This window comes from Meles meles, chromosome 1 (assembly GCF_922984935.1).
Source record: "Meles meles chromosome 1, mMelMel3.1 paternal haplotype, whole genome shotgun sequence".
NCBI lineage: Eukaryota > Metazoa > Chordata > Mammalia > Carnivora > Mustelidae > Meles > Meles meles.
In genome coordinates, this window is record NC_060066.1 from 137,246,005 (window position 1) to 137,266,871 (window position 20,867).

The 20,867-nt window shown below is 35.0% G+C and overlaps 2 protein-coding genes across 11 annotated transcripts in view; one reads left to right on the top strand and one right to left on the bottom strand.

The window, feature by feature from the left end:
- The window catches only part of CCDC18 (coiled-coil domain containing 18), a 106,932-nt gene extending 102,697 nt beyond the window's left edge, over positions 1 to 4,235 (bottom strand). For 5 of the 9 annotated variants that reach the window (XM_046009222.1, XM_046009230.1, XM_046009212.1 and 2 more), the window contains exons 1-4: positions 3,916 to 4,054; positions 2,796 to 2,966; positions 1,515 to 1,693; positions 845 to 1,019 (exon numbers count right to left, since the gene is read on the bottom strand). In XM_046009222.1, the coding sequence (XP_045865178.1) occupies positions 845 to 1,019; positions 1,515 to 1,648 (309 nt within the window). In that variant the 5' untranslated portion in view covers positions 1,649 to 1,693; positions 2,796 to 2,966; positions 3,916 to 4,054. Of the gene's footprint in view, positions 1 to 844; positions 1,020 to 1,514; positions 1,694 to 2,795; positions 2,967 to 3,915 lie in introns of all 9 variants that reach the window. The other 4 variants (XM_046009201.1, XM_046009207.1, XM_046009247.1 and 1 more) reach the window with 4 other exon arrangements.
- A 90-nt stretch (positions 4,236 to 4,325) lies between these two features.
- TMED5 (transmembrane p24 trafficking protein 5) lies at positions 4,326 to 19,939 on the top strand. Of its 2 annotated transcripts, XM_046009269.1 has the most exons (5): positions 4,326 to 4,716; positions 10,336 to 10,433; positions 14,051 to 14,234; positions 16,268 to 16,320; positions 16,898 to 16,961. In XM_046009269.1, exons 1-5 carry the CDS (start codon positions 4,528 to 4,530, stop codon positions 16,959 to 16,961), a joined length of 588 nt encoding a protein of 195 aa, XP_045865225.1. In that variant the 5' UTR covers positions 4,326 to 4,527. The 2 variants fall into 2 exon arrangements, with proteins under 2 accessions (XP_045865225.1, XP_045865216.1); XM_046009260.1 differs by lacking the exon at positions 16,268 to 16,320 and having other exon boundaries at positions 4,335 to 4,716; positions 16,900 to 19,939.
- Positions 19,940 to 20,867: the final 928 nt, after the last annotated feature.

Below are 20,867 nucleotides of genomic sequence, written 5' to 3' on the forward strand. Positions count from 1 at the left end.
TTGTTTAGGGTAAAACACAATGATTTCAACTAAAGCATATATGTAGCAAAAATGATCAGCAATTTCATTTAGAATACAGGTCAAATTTCCCAAAATTACACAGTCTTTGAAGACATGGAATTTGAATTTATTTTCTAACTTGCAGGCTCACATAGCTTCATAAGCAGCTTTCTTACAAAAAGAAAACCTCTCAACTGTTAGCTTCCTGAAGTGGGAAGAGCACATTTTAATTAAAGAAGATTACGATGTGCATATGCAACCATATGCATGCATGTGTGCTGGCAGTGAGATAATAGAGAATAGGAAGAAGAGATTGGAAAGGGAGATTGAAGGGTTGAGTAAGGAAGAAAGTTAAACACAAGGAGGTAGATAATAGGACTGAAAAAAAAAGAAGGAAAAAGTTCCAGACCAGTAAAGATGTCTAAGATCATCCACAAAATATAGGGATAATGAAAAGAGAACAGTACTACGCTATCATATAGCACATGACCCAGGATAAATATACTAAACACATTTTAACTACTTAATAAATAATTGATTTCCTATTATGTATAGTGCCAAAAATCACAGGGGTTACCATTTACTTGGGAAAACAAAACATTTAATTGCAAAAAGGTAATAAATATAGAAGTCTAAAAATACAGTAATACACCAAAGCAACTACTTTCTTGTTAGGACACAACAAGAACCGTAATATTTAAATTCAAGAGTCTTAAGCACAGTGGTAAAAGACTATGGAAAACATAAACAGACATTTAAAGAAAAAACTCAAAGGAAAAGTATTTTAAGTAAACAGGTCTGAAACTAAAGTTACTTTTAAGTAGACAGGTCTAAAAACAATAACCTTATCTCTTGGCTTTTTTGGAAAATCAGAACTGCCAGTGGGCATTTTACAAACTTTTTTATAAGGTATGTGATTCAAAAGTCCAAGCTGGTTAGGCTGAGAAAGATCTTCCAGAATGAGTTTTCCAGGTCTTAAGAGATTAGAAGCATAATCGGAATTTTCACTTGGACTAACACTAGAGAAAAAAGAAAAATCCATTTTAGTTCCTAATTTAAGTATTCACTCCAAATTTCTATAAATTAAATAAGAAAATAGAAAGAAAAGCACCTGAAGTTGTGCTGGAAATCACATTCAGTTGTGAACTTAAGACAATGTCGCAACTAAAATTCTTAATAAATTGTAATGAGTTTTAACGAACAATTTGTGTAGTTTAGAGACTCTATGCTATAATTACTTAAGATTCAAAAAGCAGTCATAATAATAAAAGATTAATTAAGCCCAAAATGTATATTTTATACTCTGAGTCCTAATATAGTAAAGGTGTTTACTTAGTATAAACACTTCTCTAACACTTCTATTTTCTTTCCTAAACCAAGAATTACATTAAAAATTATAGATTATTTACTATTCTATTCTATTAAAACACAATATATAATAATGAACTTCATACATTTTACATTCATAAATTAAAGTCATATTCTGAAGTGCATATGTGATTTTACTTACGTACCTGGATAACTCTTCCCCTAAACTCTGTAAACTCCATTCTGTTATCTTCAGTTCATGTCTTAAGGAAGCAACATTTGCAAGCAAACTTTCTTCTTCATTGTCTTTATTACAGTACTCTGATGAACTAGATTCCATTTCTTAAAAAAAGAAGTGTATTTCTTGTACCTTTCCAGAAAGAATCTGTGGTGTCAAAATACTCGCACATTAATAGAATTTAACTCATTATTTTTCTATTTATCTCAAATGTTGTGCCATCTTTCATGGTAAGTTAAAACAAAACAAAAACCCAGTAACGAATTTCTCTGCAGTGTAAAGCCAAGGAAATAGAAAGTTCAATAGTTCCCCTTTCCTAAGCACATTTAATCTTTCTTTCAGATCTAACAATAGTGCACATTAAACATTGTTATTCCATGTTAAAGTTAAAACAAACTAAAAATAAGGTAAATTAAATAATTTGCTTAAGGTCACATAAACTGTAAATGGTGGAAACAAGATCTGAACCTAAGTCATCAGGATCCAAAGACCTTTTAATTATATCACACTGTAATTTCTAACTCATAGATCAATTTCAAGATGACCTGTTTGAACCTATAAAATCAAGTTACAATCTGGAAATCTGACAAAATTGGTATCATTATAGTCATTCATATTTTCTTAATGGCAATTTATTACCAAATAACGGTTATCTCCCGCTCCCATTCACAATGGTTATAAAATTTAAAAAACACACACATTCGCATCACAATCATAGAGATCAAAATCGCATTTGGCAAGTTAACTCAGAAATACATGAAGAAAAGTTTTTCTTTCTTCAACTGGTGAGTTTCTCTAGAGTTGTGAAATTCTCTACTAAACAACCTTTACCCATAAAAATCGTGATAAAAGGCCACATTTTATTATTAACAATTAACACATACAATCATTATGTATTAAAACACATATCAATATAATAAAAACTAAGGCTTTAAAATCTCTACTACTGTAGATCTTTCTTCATCTTAAAATTACATTCTTCTTTCAGATCCCATTTACCTTTGTCATTGTAGCACCTCTCTTTCATCACCCTTCTAGAATTCTGACCACATCTCAAGCTCCAAAAGGTTAGGAGTCTTATTATGTTGAGGACTGTAAGGCACTTACAGAAGGTCAGTATGTTCAGTGAATAAATGAAGATTGCTGAATTGCCCTTCCCTCCCTTCACCAGCTAAAATAGAATAGCAAATTTATTCCCCACACAAAATTTCTCAGATGTAAGAAGGAAGATTAAAAAGAAAACCCTCACCTTTTTTGAAGAAACCGTGGCAGGAAATTAAATGAGATGCTATGTAAGAGCAGAGAAAATGTTTCTTTTTTCCCCTTTCGTTTGCACAAATTTGCTTCTGCCTAGGTGAGAAGACTCTCCCATACAAAAGTCAATGGATCAGGTCCCCATACTACTTTATCTTTTCATCATCTATAGGATGGTGAAGGAAAAAAGGGTAGTACAGACAAGTTGGATAAATTCCAAAATGTCATTCGATATTAAGTTTCAACTAAATCGGGTTTTACATCCAACATCCTCTATGTATCTTAATGTAACAATTCCCTAACACTTCTTAAGTACCAATGAATATATCTGCTTTTAATTTTTTTTCCTACTGAGCCATTTACTTTCAAATGAAGACTATTCTTCCCTTCAGCTTACAGTAGGTTATAAAAGTCTATTTTCAGGGGCACCTGGGTGGCTCAGTGGGTTGAGCTGCTGCCTTCGGCTCAGGTCGTGATCTCGGGGTCCTGGAATCGAGTCCCGCATCGGGCTTTCTGCTCGGAGGGGAGCCTGCTTCCCTCTCTGTCTCTCTCTGCCTGCCTCTCTGTCTACTTGTGATCTCTCTCTGTCAAATAAGTAAATAAAATCTTAAAAAAAAAAAAAAGTCTATTTTCACTGCCTTTTACATACATGGAAAAAGGCATCATGCTACCTACAGGCCCTGACCAGATCCTCTACAGGCCCTAATAACGCGTCGGTAGCTCTACGCTCACGCACACCCGTCAACACTGAAAAACAGGTTTTTTTTTTATAAACAATGTACGTAAAGGATGGGCTGTAGTCGAAAAAAGATTCCTCATTGGGGAAGGGGTTTACAGATTTACGGCGTATGGTCCTGTTACCAAGAACTCTCAATTTGACAGCACTGATCCTACGTTCATCTGAAAGAAGCGGTTTAAAATAGGACATCTTCCTCCGATTTCTCACGTAAAATAAAAGCCTGCAGAGCAGCGTCCGCAACAAGGGTGAAGACGCGAAGCGCGTCCAAGGGTGCTGGGAGAGAAAGGAACAAAACTCCCGCAGGTAGGCCTGTTTTCACCCTCCAGGGAGCGGTCAGTCACCCACCACCCAAGTCGTAGTTGGGAGGTAGACCCACCTGACAACAGCGCGCGCCGCACTCTCGTCCGCGTTCGGAAGCCTCGTACCCTCTCCCGAGCTCGGGGCGTGGAAGCATCAAACACTCCACGCGGGGAACGAGGAAACACCGCTGCACGGAGTTCGAACCGCCGCGGGAGCCGTTGGGGACGCGCCTCCCCGGCCGCAGCCCCGCCCCCCGCGCAGGCTCTGCTCGTGGCGACGCAAAGGGGTGGGGCCTGTCGGGGCTCTTGGTCCGCGAGCGCGTCCAAGCCCCCTCGCCCGGAACTACATTTCCCACAATTACCCCAAAGACTCCCATTGGTGTGGGGGAAGCCAGGGGAACCTGCCGCCCGCGTGTGAGGCGGAGCGCGCTCACGCCGGGCCTGAGGAGGCCGACACCGAGAAGGGTGCGGAAAAGGACTGCTGGCCCCACCCCTCGGTCCCTACCCTTCGGAGGCCGGCGTTTCCCGCTCTGAGGGATCTTGTGCCGCCGCCGCGGCCGCCACCTGGGGTTTCTTCAGGCGCGGGGTTTTCCTGCCAACCACAAGGAGTCCAGGGAGGAAAAGCGGAGCCTAGGTTCCAATAACCCATACCTCCCGCGTCTCTTCAGCCCGAGATCGCCCCGGCAGGGATGGGCGACAAGATCTGGCTACCCTGCCCTGTGCTCCTCCTGGCCACTCTCTTCTCAGTGCTGCTGCCGGGGGCGGCCGGCTTCACGCCCTCCTTAGACAGTGACTTCACGTTTACCCTGCCGGCCGGCCAGAAGGAGTGTTTCTACCAGCCCATGCCCCTGAAGGCCTCGCTGGAGATTGAGTACCAAGTAAGTGCGGAGGGTGAGCCAGCCTCCTTCCTTGATCCCAGCTACACCGCGTCTTCGCCTCTCCCCCGCTTGGAAACTTCTTGTGGACTCCCAGGCGTGGTGAAAAGGCAAGGGCCGCCGGGGTAGCCGGCCCGTTCCGCGCAGGCGCGCGAGGCTTGGCTCTCCTGGGGCCGGGGACCCAGAAGTTAGGCGGGACCTGGAATTGACTACCCGCCCTCTCCCCTTTCCTCCAGTCGGAAAGAGGCCAGCGCTGGTGATCTTGGTGGTGTTCCCTTTTGTTTCATAATTCGCCCATCGCCTTGCTAACCGGCACATGCTCCGGTATTGGGAATTTCGCAATACAGGACTGATAACACGTTCTCCTTCATCATTGGAGGAAATGATGACACTTGGTTTGCTATCCCCACCACGCTCATCCAATTCCGGCATTATAAATCTTCCCTGTCATTGCTTCATTTAAGGATTTTTGAATTGTGAACTTGTGATTATCACTAAATCCGATTTGGGAATATTTTGAAAGGAGCTCTTGATGTATTTAATGGGGTACCCTTCCTTCTCAGTTACATATTTTCAAATCAAGCAATATTTAATTATATATTAAAACTTTATGACTTTTAATTCATCATTGTAAGCATCTCCCCCATATCATTGTTTTATTTTTTTTGGTTTTTTTTTTCATTGTTTTATTTTTAATGTCTTCATTATATTATGTAGGGATTTGCCTTAATTTATGTAGTCATTGTGATAGTAGGTAATTTCTTAGAAGAAATCTTGTTAGTTCCACACAGCTGATTTTGATGTTTCTGGGTAGCACTAAGAAAAAAACAAACAAAACAGGATGCATTGGTGTGGTTCCCCTTTTAATTTTTTCACAGATTACTTAATTTATAATAAGTTTTTTTAGGTTGATGCAAAGAATTTTTTCAACAATTACTGTCGTGTATAGAGGTAAATAAGTTATGTAGAATTTTCATCAGAAGGAAACTTAGAATTAAATTATTTATAGATATTTAAGGAAAGCAATAGCACAGTATCTTAAGTCATATAGTAGGCAAAATTGGGGCTAGAGCGCAACATTTATTGATTTCCAGTGTAGTTCAAAAGTTCATTTACGATGTGCCAGTAATTGGCAGGTGGGAGGCCAGGATGGGAGGAGTGTGGATAAGATGACCAACTATTACACGGACCAAAAAAAGCATCCGTTTTTTAAGGATCTAATTATTTAAGGGATACTGTGCTAATAAACAGCTAATTTCAATAAAGTATTGTTAAGTGCTCTTAGAGGACAGCCACTTTTCTGGTGTTTCAGAAAAGGATTCCTGGAGAAAATTTGAATCCTGAAAGATGCTTAAGTGAGATAAGAATGCAAGGAAGGAGGGGCATTTCAGAAAAAGGAATAAAACACGAATAATTACAAAGATGCATAGTGTGTTTTGTTGGTGGGCAGTATGTGGACACTACAAGTGCTGAGTTTTTATTAGACCTAAAGACTGTAAAGTCTTAGGTGAGAGTAGAAATAAAATAGACTGGAGAGGTCAGGAGGCTGGATCATGGATCATAAATCTTAGCCTCGTATGCCATGCTGAGTGGCTTTGCCCTTGTTCTGTTACAAGGGCCTTTGAAGATATACGCAGCATGGTAACAGAAATGTTTTCCAGATACATCACTGGGTACAATGTGGAAAAAGAGGGCAAAATTAGAGGCAAGGAAACCCAGCTGGGGGTTAGCGAAATAATCCATGTAACAAACAATTTGTATTATTTGAAAATTCCTTAATATTTATCCAGGTGTTAGTATTAGGGAGGAATTGTGTATGAACTACTGACCTCTTAGGATTATAAGACCTGTAGAGATAAAATGCTTGGGTTGAAATCCTAACTCTGTCACTTACTACCTATGTAATTGGAACAAGTTACTTAACTTCTTGCTTGTAGAATAAAGATAATAGTAATTACCTCATAGAGTTGATTTGAAAAAATGAGTTAGTAAGTGTTCATAGACCATCCCTGACACTAGTAAATAGGCAGTGAATGTTGATTTTAATACATTCATATTTCTAGAGTTATACAGCTGGCTTGGTTTAACTTTGTGCTCTGCATCTTTAGTCACTCTTAAAGGGACTGATACCCCAAAGTAATCCCCATAAACAACTTAATTGTTTTAAGAAAGAAGTAAAATGATTTAATGTCTATAGTCCTAGACAAGGTTGAGGGGTTTGTAGGGTAAGAGATAATCTTCAACTTTTTGTTTGCATTTTCCAATTGCATGATTAATTTTCCAATAACAAGCTACTGCTTTTTTGTCTTCATTTTTAAAATGTCAGGGAACAGACATTCCAGACATTGCCCTTGGGTTACTGTGACATACTGAAAATTTTTAACATTTGTTACTTTTCAGCTTTAGGACACTTTTAGAATAATTGATAAGCCCCACATTATATTAAGTTCTTGAAAATTTTAAATGTCAGTACATAAATCTTGTGAATAAACTAGATAGTTAACTTTTTAAAAATCATTCCTAAGTGCTTAATTTGTTGGAGCACTATGCTAAGTGCTGCAGATATAATGGTGAGTAAAAATGTAGTCCATGTTCTGATACAATCTAGTATGGAAGAAGACAGTAATCAGACTTTACAAATAAGTGTAAAATTATAACTAGTAAGTGCTATGAAGGTAGGTTATGAGAGGTTTAATAGGAGGACTTAATTGCATCTGGGAATTAAGAGAAGACATTCCAGAAGTAGAGTTCAGATCTGTGGAAAAATCAGTCTTATTAGGCACAAGGGGGTGATTTAAATTGGCATTGAAGAAGAAGACAGAAGAAAGCCTTTGAGGAACTGAAAGACTGTTACAATAACAGTACAGACTAGGGAGAGTGGCACTCATCAATTTCTAGTGAAATTATCGGGAGGTTTAGTTTCAGATTATGGTGTTTTTTAAATAAATATTTTTATGTTTTAAAGTTGTGTTTTATAAGGACACCTGGGTGGCTCAGTCAGTTAAGTGTCTGCCTTCAGCTCAGGTCATGATCCCAGGGTCCTGGGATCGAGTCCCATGTCGGGTTCCCAGCTCAGCGGAGAGCCTGCTTCTCCTTCTTCCTCTGCCCCTCCACCTGTTTGTGTTTTGTTTCTCTTTCTCAAATAAATAAATAAAATCTTTTTTTTTAATTGTGTTTTATATATTTTTGTTATCGTCTGTGTTCTTATTGTTTTTAACAATTTCATTAAGCCTGACAGCCACTACCAATAGTATCTTTTAAACCTTGTTTTACTGAAATCTTTAAGTTTTGTTAGATCCCTTTTTTTTTTTTTAAGATTTTATTTATTTGAAAGAGACACAGAAAGAGAGGGAACACAAGTAGGGGGAGTGCGAGAGGGAGAAGCAGGCTCTGCTGAGCCGGGAGCCCAATGTGGGGCTCAATCCCAGGACCCTGGGATTATGACCTGAGTTGAAGGCAGACACTTAACGACTGAGCCACCCAGGCGCCCATTTGTTAGAGCTCTTATATTCTGATGTAATACGTATCTTTTTTGGGGTTTTTTAGAGGATACCTTTGAGTAATTCTTTTAAAATGCTTTGAGTCCTTGGACAAACTTTTTGCTTTCACTTTAATAAATATAATTTTCTTTTACTTGGGATCATTGGAGGCATGGTTGTATTGTTTTTTTGCATCTAGCATTATATGTAAGAATTCTGTTGCCAATCCCAGTTCTTGTTTTGCAGTTCTCTACTACTTAACACTGGAAGTTTCTAGGTTGTTCTTTTTAAATCCTTTGGGAAAATCAGTAGGATTTTATCTCTCACATCTATTAGCACCTTCCAGTCTAAAGATTTTTATCTTTTGAAGTAAGAATTTTTGTTCTCTTATTTGATGATTTCCTCCCTTCATTTCTCTTGAGTCTAGTCTTTGAAATGCTTGTTAGATATCTGAAATCTTTAGCTCGGTCCTTCACAAAGAGTTTTACCATTTTTTTCATACTTTTCACCTGTACTTTTTTACCTTGTTCTGAGAATTCCTTGGTTCCTTCCAGTTCTCTGATTTTTGGTCTCTATCCATATTCATTCTGCTGTCATTACATTTGTTAAGGCTTTCTTTTGGCAACAGCGATTTTGATCTTACTTGTTTCATACCAGTAACCTCATTTTTATGGATTACATATTCTTACATTTCTCTGAGGATATATATATGAAGAAACATTTGAATTCTGTTTATATTAACTATTTTTTCAGAATGTAATCCTTGCAGTAAAACCAGTAACATGAAAAAGAGGGCATTGATTTCAACAAATGTGTTTCTCCAGTCTGTTTCAGTGAGAATTTTGAGACTGATAACTATTGGTAGCTGGACATATCCTTTGCTCAGTGGACTATCTTCCAGAAATTCCTTACTCTTCATGTCTGTTAACAATCTTCCTAGATTTCCAGTGTTGTTATTTATATCATTATATATTTTCTTCATTTTATTGGGATTTGAAGATGAAAGAGGATTATGTATTTAGCTAGCTATTTGAAACTACTTCTGTTGATAAGTAAGTAGAGCACAAGAACAGGTAATTTTTTTTAATATCATTCCATTGGAGGGAGACAAACCATAAGAGACTCTTAATCTCAGGAAACAAACTGAGGGTTGCTGGAGGGGAGAGGAGTGGGAGGGATGGGGTGGCTGGGTGATGGAAGTTGGGGAGGGTATGTGCTATGGTGAGTGCTGTGAGTTGTGTAAGACTGATGATTCACAGACCTGTATCCCTGAAGCAAATAATACATTATATGTTAAAAAAAAAAAAAAGCCACCAAGAAAAAGAAAATGGAGTGTTAAATAAGAAAAAGAGTAGTTATCAGGAAAAAACTGCTGAGTTCAAATTTTGACCTTGCCCTCATTGTTTCTACCTTGAGAAAAGTGTTTCTCTCTGCCTCTGTTTTTCCCCCGTTTGTCCTGTTGTTTGGTTCTTTTGTTTTACTGAGAACAGTAATAACACCTATCTCTTAGAGTTGTGAGGAAATTAACCCAGATAAAGCACTTAAAACAGTGTGTGGCATACACTGTAATTGTTAGCTGTTACCATCATTTTGGGATTGTAAAGGAACAGACTCTGTTCACTGGCCAGTAAGCATATAGCCTACTTGAAATAGTCAGTTCATATTGGGGGAATAATAAGTGAAGGCACTGAAGAAGTCAACTGGAGTCAGATCATGGAAATTTTGAGTTCTGGGTTAAGAAATTGCTAATTATTATTTTATTGAAGAGGAAACAAACTCAGGAAAGTTACATAGCATGCTCTAAATTGCCTAAGTAAAAAGGTTTACCATTTGAACTCCCTTCTGTGTTTCCTTCTACTCTACAGGGCTTCTCAATCAAGGCACCATTTTAGGAATATTATTACAGTAATATTTATAAGGCCTAAAGTTAGGTGATGGCAACAGAATTGGTAAGAAAGCTCCAAAATGAATGAAATTGCATTGGATGATCTTTGTGCTCCTTTCTAGGCCTACATGCATCGTTGACTTTGTTTACCTAAGTTTAGAAAGAAAATCTTTTCATTAAAAAAAAAAATCGTGTGATTTACTTTATATATTTTTTATTTTCAAAATTTGTAATGTGTTCTTTTGTGCTTTTCTACAGGTTTTAGATGGAGCAGGATTAGATATTGACTTCCATCTTGCCTCTCCAGAAGGAAGAACCTTAGTTTTTGAACAAAGAAAATCAGATGGAGTTCACACGTAAGTGATCTCTTAGTTGAGTTCCTTGGACTAAGTAATGCCAGTGGGCTATCTGCAGGGCAGGGAAATTTAGCACTTTAAATCCAAACATCAGTATTAAATGATTCCATATGAACATTTTAAACAGTCCTAGATAGACCTAGGTGGTCTATCATGAACTAAAATGTCTTTCATTGACTTTTTTCTCTTTAGGCATTTTTATTGATTCCCAATTTTTTCTTTGCTTTGATTAAATAACATGAGTATGGACTAGGTATTATATTCAGTCTGTCGGGGCATTTTAAGCCTGTCTTTCTGACTAGCACAACCTTTCCATTTTAAGTTACTATTCCAGGTATGTATCCTATAGTTTGAGCTGCTGGCTATATCATCTTTGCCCACTATTTCCTTTCTTAAAAAAATAAGTACAGTACATCTTTGTGTGTATGTTTTATGTGTGTATGCATATAAAAGTTGGGGTTTTTCTCACTCAAACCTCATTCTTTTTAGATAATTAGATGTGATAGTAAAAGGTATGACCATAGGAAACCAGAAAGAAAGAAAGTAACTTGTTTTAAATTTAGAGTTTGACAAAGGGCTATATATGCTCTCTTAATCTCACTTCTCTTTTTCATATCTCAGTGGTGTGTTTCCCTGTTCATTCTATTATTTTACGGTAGCACTTTGTTTACTTATTGCATTAAAACTAAACTGTGAGTTTACAGGAAGAAGAAAGCAAATACAATCTAATATTTGCCATAAACTAGGCTTTGCATTTTATATGCTTCAAATTAATCATTCCAACCCACTATGAGAGATTATTTGATTCCTCAATTCCCATTTTACAGACAAGGAGGCTCAGAGAAGTTAAGTAAGTCTGAGGGGATACACATTTATTAAGAGGAGGAAGCAGGATGGATCAGAATTTTTGCTTTCTACCATACGATGCTTAGAACATCTCTGGCACATAGCACTGTGTAAGTACTAGCTATTATAGTCACTGGTCTTTGTTAACCAGCATACTTGGCATGTAATTGATAGTAAATACTAAATGTATGAATGAATGAGGAGGAAAATATCCCAACTATGATACTCTTTTCAGAGTGCTTTATTTTTATTTAATTTTTAAATTTTTAATATTTTTAATATTTTTTCATTAAAGTTCTTTTTAAAATGGCATTTTACCTCTGCAGAGGTCAGAAAAAAAATACTTGTATAAATTATTAATAAGTAAAATAGAGAAACAGATTTAAAAAGTCTGTTTCAATTGATATATTTGGAATTTTGCGTTCTCTTTGATAGTTGTATGAACAGAAACTAAAAATGTAGCTCATCTTTAAATTTCACAATCTAGAAAATCTGTAGAATTTGTCATTTTTTTCCTCCAATTTTCTCTTTTCCTTTAGAGATAAATTAAGATTAACTGTTAGCAGGCAAGGGTACCTTATCACTTTCCTGCATAGAATTACCTCTCATTAAACCAGTGGGGGATAAAAGAATTAGTTTATAAGAGTTAATGTTAACATTAACATTTATTGAGTTCTTTCAATGTGCCAAGCTACTGTTTAAAAAGTTACTAACTTTTTAAAGGCCAGTTATAAAGTATCTCTGTTATGGCACCGAAATTTTTTTTTTAAATCCTTAAAACAAATACTGCCTTTTCAGACGGCAGGGTTAGTAAAAATGTCTCCAAACAGAACTATAAACAGCTTAAGTAATATCTATTGGCTGGCACTTCCAGGAATGAGAAGTCTGTTTGTGTGTTTATATTTTTCTGGACAACTGAATTAACATTACTATAACTCTTAACCAGAATTTATCTGTTCTGGACTACTGCTTAAACTTGAAGGGAAAATTAACTCTGCTGTTTTTATTTGGATAAAATTTTGTATCATTTAAATTTCCTTCCTACTAAAAGCAGTCAACACAGATTTAGAAAGAGATTAGTATAGGAATGACTATGAAGTAGTAAAACATGTTTTTTTTTTCCCATACACATGCTGAAGTTCATCCATGTGTCAGTGCTTCTCAAACTTTCTTCTTTTTTAGTCTTCTCCCCATGCAACCTTTCTAGACTTTTCTGTCTCATAACCCGGCCATGAAATTTTAAAACCAGTTTTTGTACTGTTTGTTTATCTGTACTTTACATGTAAAAGAGTAAGTACAAAGCTTCTCCTTTTTATCCAGTGCAGGGTTAAGAATGGCTAAATAAAGTTCAGTTAAATAAAATTAAACAAAATTAAGAGTTAAATTTAAAAGTGATTAAAATTGAACTTTACACAATAGTCATAACATTTTTTTTCCTTTTATAAAAAATTGTTCCCCACTATATTCGCCAGTATATTCTTCAAGCTTCTTCCAAAGGTTAAATACATCCTCAAGACAAAGGTTTGTCATGACTGAGGAGATTGCAAGGAATGCAGACAGGCTCTGAGCAGTACTATAGAAAAGAAAGATCAATTAATATGAGAGAATATCAAGCTTCGTCTATGCCTATGACAGGCTGTGTGATCATAGGCAAGTATTTTAATTTATGTGAACCTTATTTTACTTACCTTGAAAAGGTCAGTTATGCCTACTTGCAAATATGATGGTAAGGATTAAAAGAACTAAAATAGTGTATAAATTATAAAGGGATATATAAGTATTGGCTATTTTTTATTTATAGTATATATGTAAAGACCCAGTCAAATTGCTGAGTACTTTTCTCTTATGCTTAAACTAAATAAGTTGAATATAGGGGTAGAAAAGAAGTAGAGATTGAGTTAAAGAATCAGATGTTGTAGGCCAATTATTTTGAATGTGAAGCTAATGAGACCAAGGTACAAGTTTAACTTAGATGTGAGTGGCATTTATTCTGAAAGCTAATACCACTGAGAGTAGATCTCTGTTTGTTGGTCACTGATCCTTAATCTTTGTGAACCTATGTTATAAAGATGTTCTTAATCTGTAGGAGGCCTGGAAGAAAGCATTTAGAACAGTCCATCACTTTTGAAAACAAAAGTCAGTTTAGAAAGTAATCTCAATTAAAGGGGAGGTTTGTGGTCATATTTGCATATGAATTGAACTCATGATAAATTACTCCTAATATATAAATATTAAAGATCACTGCTGTGAGGTATCATGTATCTATGTTTTTAATCCTATCCTTTTCCAAAAATTAGGTCAAGATCTTTTACCATAACTTCCTGAGTAAATGCCAAGCACATCTAAGTTGCAAACATATATATAAAATAAATATATATTTCCATCTATATTTCCAGGTTGCCTCTTTCCCAAGAATTTTTAAATTATCTTTTTTTTTTTTTAGATTTTATTTATTTGACAGAGATCAGAAGTAGGCAGAGAGACAGGCAAGAGAGAGAGAGAGGAGGAAGCAGGCTCCCTGCTGAGCAGAGAGTCCAACGTGGGGCTCAATCCCAGGACCCTTGGGATCATGACCTGAGCTGAAGGCAGAGGCTTTAACCCACTGAGCCACCCAGGTGCCCCTTAAATTATCTTTCAATACTAAGGAAGTCTTTTTATCAGCAAACTATCCAATTACTATATATTATGTTATTTGTTACCTATAGTAGTTTTTCCTTTGATCCCAAATAGGAAGTACAGATAACTGAACACATATACTTTTTTTAATACAGGGTAGAGACTGAAGATGGTGACTACATGTTCTGCTTTGATAATACATTCAGCACCATTTCTGAGAAGGTGATTTTCTTTGAATTAATCCTGGATAATATGGGAGAACAGGAGCAAGAACAAGAGGACTGGAAGAAATATATTACTGGCACAGACATGTTGGACATGAAACTGGAAGACATCCTGGTCAGTATGGTCTTTTAATAAATAAAAATTATCCAGAGATCTGTGTGATAGGCACTGAAATAAGCATTTTCTCTGCATTATCTCATTTAATCTTTACTTAACTCTATGAGGATTATTTATCTTCATCTTTCCAAAGAGGAAATTGTGGTTTAGGAGAGATTAAGTAATGCTTGTCACATAACCAGAGAGGGGGGAACTAGAATTTGAACAGACTCTTCTTAACTATAAACTCCCTTAGTGTTCACAAACAGAAGAATGTAATGATCTTTAGCATACTTGCACAGAGAAAAAAGTTGAACAATTTGTAAATACTTAAGGTGTTATAGGCATTTTTCTCTCAGCATAATTTTTATAACATGAAATTTCTTATTAATTGATTAATTTGGGAACACTGTTTATATCACTCAGACCAGACCTAGCAGTTATCAGAAACTAGGACTACATTCAAGAGTAAAACCTTTTAGAATATGGCTTCCTTGTTTGAATTGCTCTACCATTTACATGCATAATGAAATGTGCATGTGTAAGAATCTATTTGTTAATAGTACTGGTGATAGAGGGAAAAGGTCACTACCCTTCAGCCACAGGTAGATATATAATCAAATGATAGAATTTACTGAGTGATATTTGTAAATAGTGTATATAGCTGTATTGTAGAAATTCCTGCTAGCTGTATTGCAAGAAATTCCTGCAAGAGAAATAACATAAAATTGTGTAAACTCTAATAGTCTTATAATCTGGATTTTTTAAAATAACATATTTTGATCACTTGAGGTTTTTTAGGAAAGCAGCTGTCAAATAGCAGAAGAGACATACTAGTATGTAGATCAGTTAGCTTAAGAAGTCAGAAAATTAGCCGGTCATGTATGTGTGATTGCTTAGTGACTAAGCCCTCATAGCCTTAGTTTCCTCATCTGCAAAATGGGGATAGAGTTGTGAGGATGAAATAAGAAATGATGTATGTCTAAGTACTTTTAAACAGTGTATCGCATAATAAATGTTAGTTTTCTTACCTTTTCCACTGGTGTTACTATGAATGCAAACTGAAAGGATTAAGTTTGATAGGTATAAATTTTTAAAATGATAGTTTATCTCAACATAATTTCCCATGTATATAGCTTTTAAATTTCAATCATATTAACTTACTCTTCCATTTTAAATTTATTTTGCCAACAAAACTAAAACACTAGTACTTATAAATCTTATTAGTACTTCACTGGTTTCTCAAGAGATTTAATTCATTCACATGGTTAAACAAAATGACAAGTTCAGACTCAAATATGGCTTAAATACTAACAGGTTTTTTTTTTTTTAACGAAAAATGTCTTTCAGCAGCTTAATTTCCCAAAAATTTGTATCCTAACAGCAAACTTTGATAAATAATTTTGTATTTGGTTATCATTGCTGTAATATTGAAAAGAACTATACATGATCTTTTTATTTGGGGATCTGAATTCCTTATTTTTCTAGAAATTATTTATATTACTGGGTAATTTGCTTTACAGAAATGCTCAAACGATAAATATTACACTTTGTAGTTTTGTCAGTTTAGCAGAAAGTCTGAAATTTTGAGTATAGTTTTTGCTTAAATAAGTATTTTAAGCAAGATGACTATCCAGGAAAATCTGTTTCTAGTATTTTCTTATTTTTCCCATTAAGTACATTGACCCCAGCACAATGCAGGTCTACTTATGCACAGACTTTTTCCAGTAAATGTATTTTCTCTTATGATTTTCATAGTAACATTTTCATTTCGCTAGCTTTATTGTAGGAATACAGTATGTAATGTATATAATATATAACAGGAAATGTGTCTTGTTTATGTAAGGCTTCTGGTCAACAGTACGCTATTAGTAAAGGTTTTCGGGAATCAAAGGTTTTATGTGGACTTTTAACTCTGCAGGGCATTGGTCTCTCTAACCCCCATGTTGTTCAAGGGCCAGCTGTACTTTGACATCATTTCAAATCTCAACTTAATTTTAACTTACATTCATAAAGCCCTTTTATAGTTTTTAAGTCACTTCCCTCACCAGGACCCTACTATAAAAATAGGTTTTTCAGAAGATGTGCAACTTAGAGTGCATCTTGATAAGCTTGTTTAACAAATGTAATCTTGGAACATTTTTGTATTAAAAAATAATACTTTTGGATGTATAGTATGTATATAAAAAATTGGAAGGTTTTCTAATTTCACTATTATTTTCTGAGATGAAAACATTGGGTATTTTGCTAGACGCTAAATTGGACAAGACTAACATTCGAAGAAACTACTATAAACCTGTGTATTATATAAAGATATCGAAAAGCTGGGTTTTTTTTTCTTTTTTTTTAAACTAGTCTTTTCTTATAGTTGTGAGGGCTAAGAAATAGTATATATAAAATTCCTGGCACTCTGCTACTGAAATATTTTTCACATTATTTATTTTCAATTTACATTAGCTTTGCTCCTCTGTTAACTATCTGTAAACAATAATTTAAATGTATCAGGAGAGATGTTACATAAACTTACAGATCTTTAGGTAAGCTAAGGTAGTACCTGTCCCTTAATTAAAATTGTTTGGATCTAAAACTACTATGAGTGTCAGGGTACTGTGACTCACATGTTTAAATTAACTTAAAATTACTGAGCATTCCTTTATAGTAAAATTATTTTATTTATCTCCAGGAATCCATCAACAGTATCAAGGCCAGACTAAGCAAAAGTGGTCATATCCAGACTCTGCTTAGAGCATTTGAAGCTCGTGATCGAAACATACAAGAAAGCAACTTTGATAGAGTCAATTTCTGGTCTATGGTTAACTTAGTGGTAATGGTGGTAGTGTCCGCCGTTCAAGTTTACATGCTAAAGAGTCTATTTGAAGATAAGAGGAAAAGTAGAACTTAAAACTTAAAAAAAGAAAAAAAAAAGACGGAGAAATGCAATACACTGTTATAATCAAGACCATTAATAGTTTTTTTAAAAAATGTTTTCAGGCATTACCACAAGTGTGAAACGAGTATAAGGTGAAAGGAGTCTTCACTTTCATCTGTGCAAGTAATCTTATTGCTTCACTTGTACTTAAGCGTATAGCAGAAATATTTCAGAGTGTAGGTATAATTGAATGAAGCCATATTAATCAGCATTTTCCTGAGTTTGAATAAATTTTGCAAATGTCATAGGTGATTTAAATAAATGAACTTCGGGGCTAAATACAACACCAAACATTGTTTTTAAAACATTGTCTTATCTAGAAGTTTCTTTGTACATGTGGCAATTACAAATTAGAAGTTTTCAGTATATTGAGGTTTCTTTGTAAATGTAGCAATTATAAATTAAATGTATAATTTTTCAGTATATTAAATTATAAATCATCTGAGAAGTACCTAATCATGGATTGGATATATCTTTAGAAAACAAAAACTCAACTTTTTCTTTTTATATATGTATCTCTCCTATAATGTAAACAGAAACATAGCTGTGAAAAACAGATTTGTGAGATTTTTTTATAACCAAATATATTTGAATTCAAATATTAGCAAAAGTATTATATACTTAGCTTATATTCCCCAAAGGCCAGCATTTTGATAATTCTTAAAAATGCTCAGTCATTATGAAAATTGGAACAAATTTTCTCTTTGAAATGAAGTAGCTAAAGGCTGCTCAGTCTCCGTAAGGACACATTTTGGCTAGTCCTTAACTAAGATCTAGAATTTTGAAATTAAATATGAGGAAAAATAATTTTATTTTTATATTATCTATCAGCAGTGTTGTTAGTCTTAACATGACCACTGACTTGGATAATACATTATTATCAACAGTTGTGAAGGAAATATTGCTTGAAAATCTAGGCCTTAAATAAATATCTCCTTTTCTGAGTTCTCAAAATCAACAGCAATCAAGAAGAATTTAGGTAAACTTGAGAACATCTGACCAAAATTAAGTTCACTTTATTCAAACCATTTTAGATCATAAATTACTCAATACTTGTTTTTCTAATAAATCCTTACTACATATTTAAAAAAAAGTTCACTTAAATAAACTCTTAAGTATCTGGAATCTGATTGATTAATCATAAAGACCCAATCCTAGTATCAATCATGAGACTAAATCCCAGAAAACTGAAGAAACTATACTTGGCTAGGGTTTTATTTTTCTACAGTTGTTTTGTTCTGTTTTGAATTGTCTTTTGTAAGTATTCAGGTACATTTTATGAAACAAACTCTACTGTAAGGTTTAGCACTGGGTACATACAATTGTTATAACTTTCATTAAATGACCTTTCTGATCACTTTATTTATTGACATTCAAGTAAGGATTTGAAAGCCCACAGAATCCCAAATTTAAAGTCAGAATGTGAATAACTATGTAAATTTCTGCCATCCTTGCTTATTGCAATCTGTGGAGCATTACTCAAATACCAATAATTTAGCTACATCGTGGATTAAATAGAATTTTTAGATTATACCCATTTGTAATATCAAGACAAATAGGCGTTAGAAAGAATCAACTTAAAAATTTGAGTACAGAACCTCTCTGTATGTTTCTACTGCTGGAATTCTTAATAAGCAATGATCTTGAGAGAATGGTTTCGGTTATTGATTTACAGTCAGAGTGGTACAAAAGAGATTTCCCTCCTTCTTATACCCTTGGGGACAAAAAGGTTAGCTATCCCTACTATTAAGCTTTTTAAAAATGAGGTAAATGCCATATATAATTGATTACCTTAACTGGCCAAGAAAATGTTTTAAGTGTCCAGTAGTGCCTACAATACATGCAAAACAAGGGCCAGCAATCACTTATGAAGAGACCTCCCCATCCCCCCTTCTGTTAAACTTATGAGAAGCAAACTTACCATACTATAATTAATAAAACAGTACAGATAGAAACTGCTGCATCTTTTCTATAAAACTGTGATTAAGAATTCTACCTCTGGCTGGTTAGTGTACTGTACTCTGATTCCTTGTCTAACAATGAATTTGTTAAATTATCTTCGATGATTTGTGCCACTGATTTAAACCTATGATTCAGTGTAATGTCTTATCTTATAATGGCCTTATCTGGAAACAAAGAACTTAGGAATATTGAAGACAATTTTATTTTTATAGGCACAAAATGAAGAGTGAGTTTAAGAAGGATGTTACTTGTATTAACCAAAAAAGTATAATTAGCAAAGACTTAAATATTTCTAAAGGCATATAGCTTATCTGCTTTATGGTTTTTTAAATGTCAATATTGAGTTTTGAAATTAAAATTAAGCAACTTACCACTTAATGTCTGATTTTTGTCTTCAGTTTTTAAACTCTTAAAAATACAATATTTAAGGCCTAGAGTTTATTCTTATTTGCATTTGGGTCATTAATGATGTGTTGTTCTTTCACGTGGATGTCAAGGTTAGAAGGTAAGTGAATGTCAAGGTATAGAAGGTAATTAAGTGGTTGAAGTAGCATGGAAATAAATTATAAATTGAAATGTAATTTTATGTTAAGTATGTTTACTCTTCTTCAGTATTGTTATTATGTCTTAAAATTAACAAAAATTGAGTACCTATAATTGTAAGCTTCCCCAAATAATTCTTTACCTTAAACTTTTAAAAGATTCAGCATGTAATAACTTCATCTTAATACATAATCAGTGTTTCTAAAATTGATTTATAGTTGTGAATAGCCATATTAAATGAGCAGTGAATACCATTCTGAATATAATAAAAATTACAAAGAAAATCTTATGAACAGTTATTGTAAATGTTGTCTAATCCTTAAAACCTTCATTGATCTCATTTTAGCCATATGTGGCTCTCCCCTACATTTGAAAACCCATAGCTCTCTGTACTTCTCTTTGTCATTCTACCTTGCACTGGAGTTCTGTTAACATGTGTTTTAATCATCTGTTGCCCAAACATGCATTGTAACTATTAGGTGCTCAAAATAAAGAAGCAGGAAAGAAAAAAAGGGGCAAAGGTCACCTCCAAAGTTTGGAATACTGGCAAATCAAAATTCCTTTGAGCCTATTTCTTTGTCTATAGAAACATTTTTAGATATCATCTTAAAACTTGGTCAAAATCACATTTAAGAGAGTCCAGTGCTTGGTGGAGGTTGGTTATTGGTCATTTCCTTCATACCATCCAGACAACACACTCTTCCCCTATAAGCTGATAGAATTCCTTAGGCACCTTTCTGCTTCTGCACTCCCATCACTTCCAGGTGTCTGGGTTTCTGAAAGGTTTGTGTCATTAAAAACTAGAGCTATATTACACTTAATTTCTCTCTGGGAAATTCTTTTATCTGAAAGAAAATGGCAAGCAGGGAAAAATCTGGAGGTCTTCAATGACCATAAGTCAACAGCAAAATGAACAGAGAATCAGTTATCCATCACTGAAATGAACTCCTTTCTATATAAAGAGATACTCCCCAGTCCTGGAAGTTTTTGTTTTTGTTTTTTAAAGATTTTATTTATTTATTTGACAGAGAGACACAATGAGAGGAAACACAAGCAGGGGGTAGTGGGAGAGGGAGAAGCAGGCTTCCCGAAGAGCAGGGAGCCTGATGCGGGGCTCGATCCCAGCACCCCGGGATCATGACCTGAGCTGAAGGCAGAGGCTTAACGACTGAGCCACCCAGGTGCCCCAGTCCTGGAAGTTTTTAAGTGGCAGTAAT

Bases quoted from the DNA above. Each gene is read 5' to 3' on its own strand.
- TMED5 (XM_046009260.1), top strand. From the start codon at position 4,528: ATGGGCGACAAGATCTGGCTACCCTGCCCTGTGCTCCTCCTGGCCACT. The intron at 4,717-10,335 runs GTAAGTGCGGAG...GCTTTTCTACAG, and splicing joins CGCTGGAGATTGAGTACCAA to GTTTTAGATGGAGCAGGATT. The intron at 14,235-16,899 runs GTCAGTATGGTC...ATTTATCTCCAG, and splicing joins TGAAACTGGAAGACATCCTG to GAATCCATCAACAGTATCAA.